Source organism: Adiantum capillus-veneris, chromosome 14 (assembly GCF_014529385.1).
Source record: "Adiantum capillus-veneris isolate H3 chromosome 14, ASM1452938v2, whole genome shotgun sequence".
Lineage (NCBI taxonomy): Eukaryota > Viridiplantae > Streptophyta > Polypodiopsida > Polypodiales > Pteridaceae > Adiantum > Adiantum capillus-veneris.
In genome coordinates, this window is record NC_140944.1 from 45,780,113 (window position 1) to 45,787,278 (window position 7,166).

The following is a 7,166-nucleotide window of genomic DNA, read 5'->3' on the forward strand; positions in this document are numbered from 1 at the left end:
AGTCGAGAGCTGGAATGAGTTCTGCGGATTCTACAAGTGTGTCTGTGTGTGCGTGCGCGTGAGAGAGAGGGAGAGAGGGGGAGGAGATCGATGAAGGAAGGGAGGAATGGAGTCTAATTCTAGTGTGAGGATCGAAATGCATTGTATTCCAGGCTTCCATGGTGCTCCAGGCCGTGTCACAAGAGAGCACACTGGTCCAAGACAGTAGCACCACAACGTCTTCCTCAGGTAATTCCTCTCCCCATTTCGCTGCAGCGCCGCCGTCCGCTGACGCCGGCGGCCAGTCGACCGAGACAGCACTACAGCCAGCGCCTCCTTCGCTGTGGCAGTCGATGGAGCTGGCCAGAAGGCCAAGGCGCTGAAAAGCCTGAAGGAGAGCATCCCACACGCGATGAGGCTGAAATAGCTGCCGGCATTCTGACGAGTTTGAAAAAAGAGCACCTGCTGCTGTTGCTCGCCCATTCGGCGAAGCTTGTCCAGGGCACTTACGATAAAGCCCGCGGTGACCAGGCCGGCTATGGAGACCGGCCCCCACCTGTGAACATGCTGGTCTGCGCCACAGCTGCGAACACCACCAGCTCACAATCATGTACAGTTCCTTGCTCAGCCGGCGCACGCTCTATTTATGCCAGCTTCCATCCTTTTGATGTTGCTGTTCTGACTTCTTCTACGAGAACATTGCGGAACTTATATGGCGTGGCGATGATTGCGATCTCGACTCCCTTCAGCCCCAACATGAGCGCGTCCCCTTGTCAGACCCTGGCATCTATTCCCCGCGCGCCTTCCTTGTGCTTGGCTTCCTCCTCGCCTTCTCCGGCCTCATCATCATCTCCTGCCTTCGCATGCTTTGCAACCCCATTTGTAATTGCTCGTCTCACTGATTTTAATCCCAAGGAACTTAGGCCTATTCCCATACGTCTAACATACTCGTCTGTTACCCCCTACTAGGACACTACTAATCAAATTCATTACTTCAAAAGATTCCCTAGAATCTTCTGTAAGGAACTGCGAGGCCTATGCTATGCACCTCGCTGGTCCTGTGTGCACTACTCCTGTTGCACACAGCGTGCCCTCCCATGGGAGACCTCATCCACTTGCGACGTGCTGCCTTCTCTGACCCTCACAGGAGCCCAGCCTAGCGACAAGAGCGGCCTCCATCTTCTACAAGAGCGTCGCCCTTCTCCCCTACACGTCAACAACCCCCCCCCCCCGGTAAGCAATTATCTCGATAGAGAGAGACAGATCGAGACCTGTCTGAGGCTCTGGGGGACAACCGCGTGTGTGTGTGTGTAAGAGAGAGAGAGAGAGAGAGAGAGAGAGAGAGAGAGAGAGATGAAAAGGGCAAGAGAGGGGCATGCCCTACACGTAGCCTGTCCCCTACCCTTCACTTTCCTATCTACCTCTCTCCCTTCCCTTTTCTACCTCCAACTAATGAGCGATTTTTCCATTTTCTAGGATTGGGTACCCCATACTCGTCTGTTTTGAAGAATTATCTTTTCATACTCAGTATGCAAGTATAGAAAGTATGCATTCATTACATGGAAATAGTACACGAAAACGGAGTCTTTTCTAGTGTTTTTCATACAATGAATAACATCATGAGCTTCTGCTCGAGAGGCACTGCATACCTAGCTAGGTACGATTGGGGGCAGGGGGACCCCGGCCCCCCCACCGGGCCGGCCGGGGTCCCCCTGCCCCCAATCGTACCTAGCTAGGTATACGGTGCCTCCCTCACAGAAGCTCTTGATGTTGGGGCAATCCCATCCACTAATATAATATGGCGGAAGGGGAAGCCCTTTACACGTGTCGCAATATGCAAAGTGAAGGTTAAAGTCCAAAACAAAAACAAGCTCCTTTGCACGCGATAAAGAAGGAGAAAGGGGGAGAGATCGAGAGAGCGACCGGCCGTACTAGTACTATCAAAAACACATGCTAAAAGAGTCTTCTCTAGTCAAAAGCCTTTCCCTCGAGTAGTACACTAGAAAAATAGTAGTACAAAAGCCTTTCCCTCGAATATGTCTACCCAATTTTTTCAAAGCTAGTGAATTAATGGGAATCTTGAGAGATCCGTTCCATGGCTTCGAAGTGAAAAGGCTGGGGCCTGCCACGCGGAGGAGAGAGAAAAAGGGATGACATCTGTCTCGGCCAAGATGCAGGGGAAAGAGAGAGAGAGAGAGAGGGAGATATTTTGTTATGGGTATCGTGTTTAGCCTGGAGGCAAGGAGCGGTGCAGGCGAGGTCGACGACCTCGCAGTGCAGTGCATGGTGCTCCGCGCTGGTCTTTGAGCTCAAGGCTAGGCTGACACGGGCGTGGCGGGGGGCTGCTGACAAAGTGTGAGCTCCATTATTGCGTGCTGCGTATTCATTAGGAAATTTCAGAGGTCATTTGGAGGGCCATATGAAGAGAGAGAAAAATAGAGCGCGTCCAATGAGCATGAAGGCTACGTTACGTAGGAAAGTACGTGGAAAGACTCAAAAAATAGGAAAATAGCATAAAACTTTCACGAAACTAGGATTGTAGCATAGTAATTTCCTTCCTTTTACCGAGCTTTTAGGTGCTTGCGTGTGGTCCCACTTCTGATATTCTCTTATGGTCATTAACGTACTGGAGGGTGACCATTAAGCCCGCACAAGATATTGGAATTCTAAAACACTTTCCCTCCATCAGAATGCTGTCAAAGTGAATCTCCCTCCACTAAAGCTTTTCTCTGAGAGTTATGGCGTCCACGTCTTCTCGCCCAAGAGCCTCCAGGTGTTTACTGTCTCTCACACCAACAACCAACAACGACACTTTGCCTAGAAGGCCAAGTAGTAGCATATCCTCAATTACAATACCAGCTTCAATAAGTGCAGAGAACCAATGGGTTGGACAAAGGATAAACAAAGGTTCATGGGTCCTCATGCAACCAAGAAGACCCAAGAGGTCAAGTGGTATCAACGTTTACCGCTCAGCATGGAAGGCCAGGGTGTTGGATTTCAAAGTTGAAATCGGTAAAAGATCTGTAAGGGAAGTTCTTGTTCAGCATGTGTTTACCCATCCAGAGGTGATAGCAAACGGTGGAAATGTATCAGATATACATCAACCACGTTGCAATTGTAAGTACTCTTGACATGTGAACTTACTGATACTCTCATTATAACTTTTCTTATATATTTTGCAATGTTTCTCCCGCTTGTTATGAGTAATGTCTCCACTCTTCACAGCTCAATTACATTAGATTTGTCATTTGTACTTATTGATACTCTTAGTTTAACTCTTCTTATATATATTGCAGATGTTTATCCCTCTTCTTATGAGCAATGGGAACCTGTGGAGTGCATAATAGGCCTCTTCCATGTTGTACATGCCCACATTGGTTCTCTACAGTACTCAGAGAGGAGCAGCAAAAGACTGACTGATGAGGGAATCTTTTTTTATGACCACTTTTACCAACTCAGCTCAGGGAATAAGAATGGAATGTTGGTGAAAGTGCCTCTACCAACCGATTGGAACACTGTGGACTGGCCAGTTCCCGAGGAAACAATGGTGGAGGCAATGCGAAGTAAGCTCTACAAGGATATACAAAGGTCTCTACGTAGCTCTATTCCTACCAAACTGGTTAGAATTGCAAACTTTTGTCCTGTTGCACTCTTCATAGAGCTGTTTCATAGCTACAACGTCCGAGTTACAAAAACTATGTTCATGTGCAAGTCATTTCAGCAGTCATCCTGTGATAAACTTCTTGACAAAGGGTGGTATGCAAAGGAAGAGATTGGTTTACGGTGCGAGGTCGCGCTTGATACTCTAGTTGTCAAGTACATGATTGCAAGCCAATCACTGTTACTCTCATTTTGGTATATGCGATCACAAATGCTAAATGGTAAGTACATTCCTATGGACCAGGTTTCTATAGGTTTGGAAGATAATCCTACTGTGGATGTGGAAGTGATTGATAAAGAGCATGGCCTACTCTTGGTGGTTACAATAAGGGAGCTATGCAGTCTTCAGCATTTGCGAAATGACATCATTGAAGAGTCAATGGACAAGAACCTATCAGATTTTTCCTTTTTCTTAGCTGGCCGTAAGGTGATGCGGCGAAGGGAAAAAGATATTTTGTGCAAAGAGTTGGATGGTCGGGTTGGAGTAGTGTCAATGTAACAGATATTCTTGTGAACCCAAGTGTATACAAATGACTTTCAAGACATGAAGTTTATTGATCTCATTTTTCAATTGTGCCCTGTGAAAAAGTGTGCTTGAAATACATTTCTTTACCACGTCAAATCTCTCTCTCTCTCTCTCTCTCTCTCTCTCTCTCTCTCTCTCTCTCTCTCTCTCTCGATTTTTACCTTGAAGACATTCTGATTCCATACTTACAAAAATTGTATCTCAGTCCATTGTTCACGGACGAGTTTGTACTTTCTAATGATAGAAGAAAGTACAAACTCGTCCGTGAACAATGGACTGAGATACAATTTTTGTAAGTATGGAATCAGAATGTCTTCAAGGTAAAAATCGAAGGAATGCCCCTCGAAAGCAGGTGGTGAGATAGTTGTTCCCGGCGGATTTAGTTCTCCCTTTTCAGGAGTATCATCAATTAGTAGTGTATTAGTTGCATCAAAGGGTACACCGATTTGGCTAAACGGTTTGTACAAAAGAGGTAAGCCTGGTTTTTTAGGGTGGTAGTGGCCCTCAACGGTAACACATTTTCTTTGATCATACAAAAAGGCAAAATCTGACGTGTGAGCTTGGCATACACTGCAAACTATTGCAACTAGTGGCGACAAGTTTTTCCTTTGCATTGAAGACCATATGGCAACTCTGAAGCACGGAAGAAGAAACTGAATAAATTCCTTGGTTCCTGGACGAAGCACGACTCGACAAGTTCCCATCCGAAACGTTTGCAAATCCTCAAAGGGTCCTCTGTCACCGAGAGGCACCCGCATCAGCAGCAATCCATTGACGTCCAATATAATCAACCTCTGTAAAAGTTGACAAGTACATATAAGTAGTTAGAAGCTGAACATATTTTGCCATACTTGAATAGACATTACCGGAACAACCGTATCTACAGGTAGCAAGGGTCCATACTGAGTCTCTGTAGTGTTCATGTTGTTGTTGCTCTCCTCCGCTTTATCTTCATAGTCATCATTCACATCTTCATCAGGGGTCTCCCCCATGGCTCTTTCTGCCTCATTCAAGGTTGATCGGCTTGCCTCATACATCCTTGCCTGATCCATATCATTTTGCTCATCCCTAGGCCTGCTTTCCTCATCCATATCCTTTTGCTCATCTATAGGCCTGCTTTCCTCATCTTGGGTTTCAGCCATAGGCTCTTTTGGCTCCTCCACTGGCTGACTTGGCTCTTTCATTGTCTCCTCCGGTTGAACCTTAGCACCTTCCATATGCTCATTTGACCTTTCCTCATCCTCGGCTCTTTCATCTTCTGCTGATATGACACCCTCGGCCCGTTGCGATTCCACTGTATCGGATGTAGGGGTTTGTCGTGGTGGCACGTCATGTTTTGTAAGATCAATAGTGCGCTCATCCAAGCTGCTATCTTCAAGCTCTCTAGGGCTAGACATAGTAAGCAGGTGTTGTATTAAACTTACCCAGTATCTTTGCAAATAATCATATGTGTAGTTTTTTAAAGCACTCTGCAAAATTGAAAGACCACATGGTGAGAATTCTTTTATAGACTAAACCAAAACTAACTGAATGCATTGCCAAATGGGTACCTTAGTCATGAAAGGTTTTAATGCAAAGTAGCTTTGCAGGACATATTCTGCATGGAGAAGACATCTCCAGCCGCAAGAATTCCCATCGGTTTGATTTGGGACAGGTACTTCTTTGATTGGGGCCTTGTATAGTTCATACCTTCCACATAGCTTGCCATAGGCAAGCAACAACCTCTTTATACAACTGCACAAAGCAATGTCAAGATGTTAGCATGAGGCTTCAAATTTACATGGATATCTATAAGAAACACTTTCTGATACAAAACACTTACAGCCTAATTTCAGGGTGGGTTCCTTTTATTGAATTGAACACCCACACTGCTGGTTGGTCAACATCAAGGCATATGAGACTCCAGTGATGGTTGTTCTCATATGGAAAGATGATCACAGTAACTTCCAGCATAGCACAATGGAGAAACCAACTCTCAAAGGTCCCAGATGGACTGTTCTTTTGTCTAATAATTACAGACATTTGTGGATCAAGGAGAAACACCTCTGTGTGAGTGTGCAGTGGGAGTTGACTTTTGATCAGGCTGCAGAGACTCTACCTGAGTTAGCAAACCTATTATCTGAGTTTTCAAAGCTAGAAAGATAGTAACACTTACTTAGGACAAGCATAGATAATTGTGTCTGAAATCTGAGCATCTGGATTCTCAATAAATCAATGTCCACTTTTTCCAGAGCTAGCTTTCTGGTTCCATCTACAAATGGTATCTCTGCAAGCAAACCATTCTTCATTGAAAGTAGAGTTTCTTGATTCATTGCCTCTATAGACAGGGTCACATTGCACTCTGTTTGCCTCTGGGACTCCACTACTACTTTTGCTTTCTCCTTAAGCTCTGCTTCCCTCATTTCCTCTGTTTGGCAAGCAATAGTCTCTGCCCTTGCCCTTGTATTCACATCATGTGTGACATCTATAACTGTGAGCTGTGGCACTAGCTCCGGGGGTTATAACAAAATTTCCCTCATTTTCTTATCCTTGCAGACATTGGGGACCAGCAGTTTGTCATACCTCCACCTTATTCTTTTCAATGTCTCACTATCTTTGTCCATTATAGTAACCCTGTGGGCATGGGCTGCAACAATGGTCATGTCACTGAAGTACTCCAGTAGGAAGTCCTCTACTGCTTCCTGTAGAGCCATTAATGCCACCACCTTCCACCTTTTGGTGCCCAAGGTAGCTTCATCACATATGGACCTCACCATCCTCTGGAAGGGCAGCTTTGGTATGCATAAATCTACACATTTCTGTGCCTTTCTGATTTCTCTGAAAAGTCCCATGCAGGTTTGCAGCTTCTTTATCCTTGGCCCTTTCAGAATTTTATTTGGTTTTCCAGATCTTTTCTTTGGGGTTGCAGATCTGCTACTTGCTTTAGATGCTAATCCTGGACCCTTGCCTGCCTTCCTTGCAGTGGCTTTTGTTCTATCCATCTCACTGTACACCAAAAGAA

At 45.5% G+C, this 7,166-nt stretch overlaps 1 protein-coding gene across 1 annotated transcript; it reads left to right on the forward strand.

Moving 5' to 3' along the window:
- The first annotated feature begins 1,733 nt into the window (after window positions 1–1,733).
- LOC147442310 (uncharacterized) lies at window positions 1,734–4,202 on the forward strand. Its single transcript, XM_086529634.1, has 2 exons — window positions 1,734–3,096; window positions 3,276–4,202. Exons 1-2 carry the CDS (start codon window positions 2,718–2,720, stop codon window positions 4,136–4,138), a joined length of 1,242 nt encoding a protein of 413 aa, XP_086385760.1. The 5' UTR covers window positions 1,734–2,717; the 3' UTR covers window positions 4,139–4,202.
- The last annotated feature ends 2,964 nt before the right edge of the window (window positions 4,203–7,166 follow it).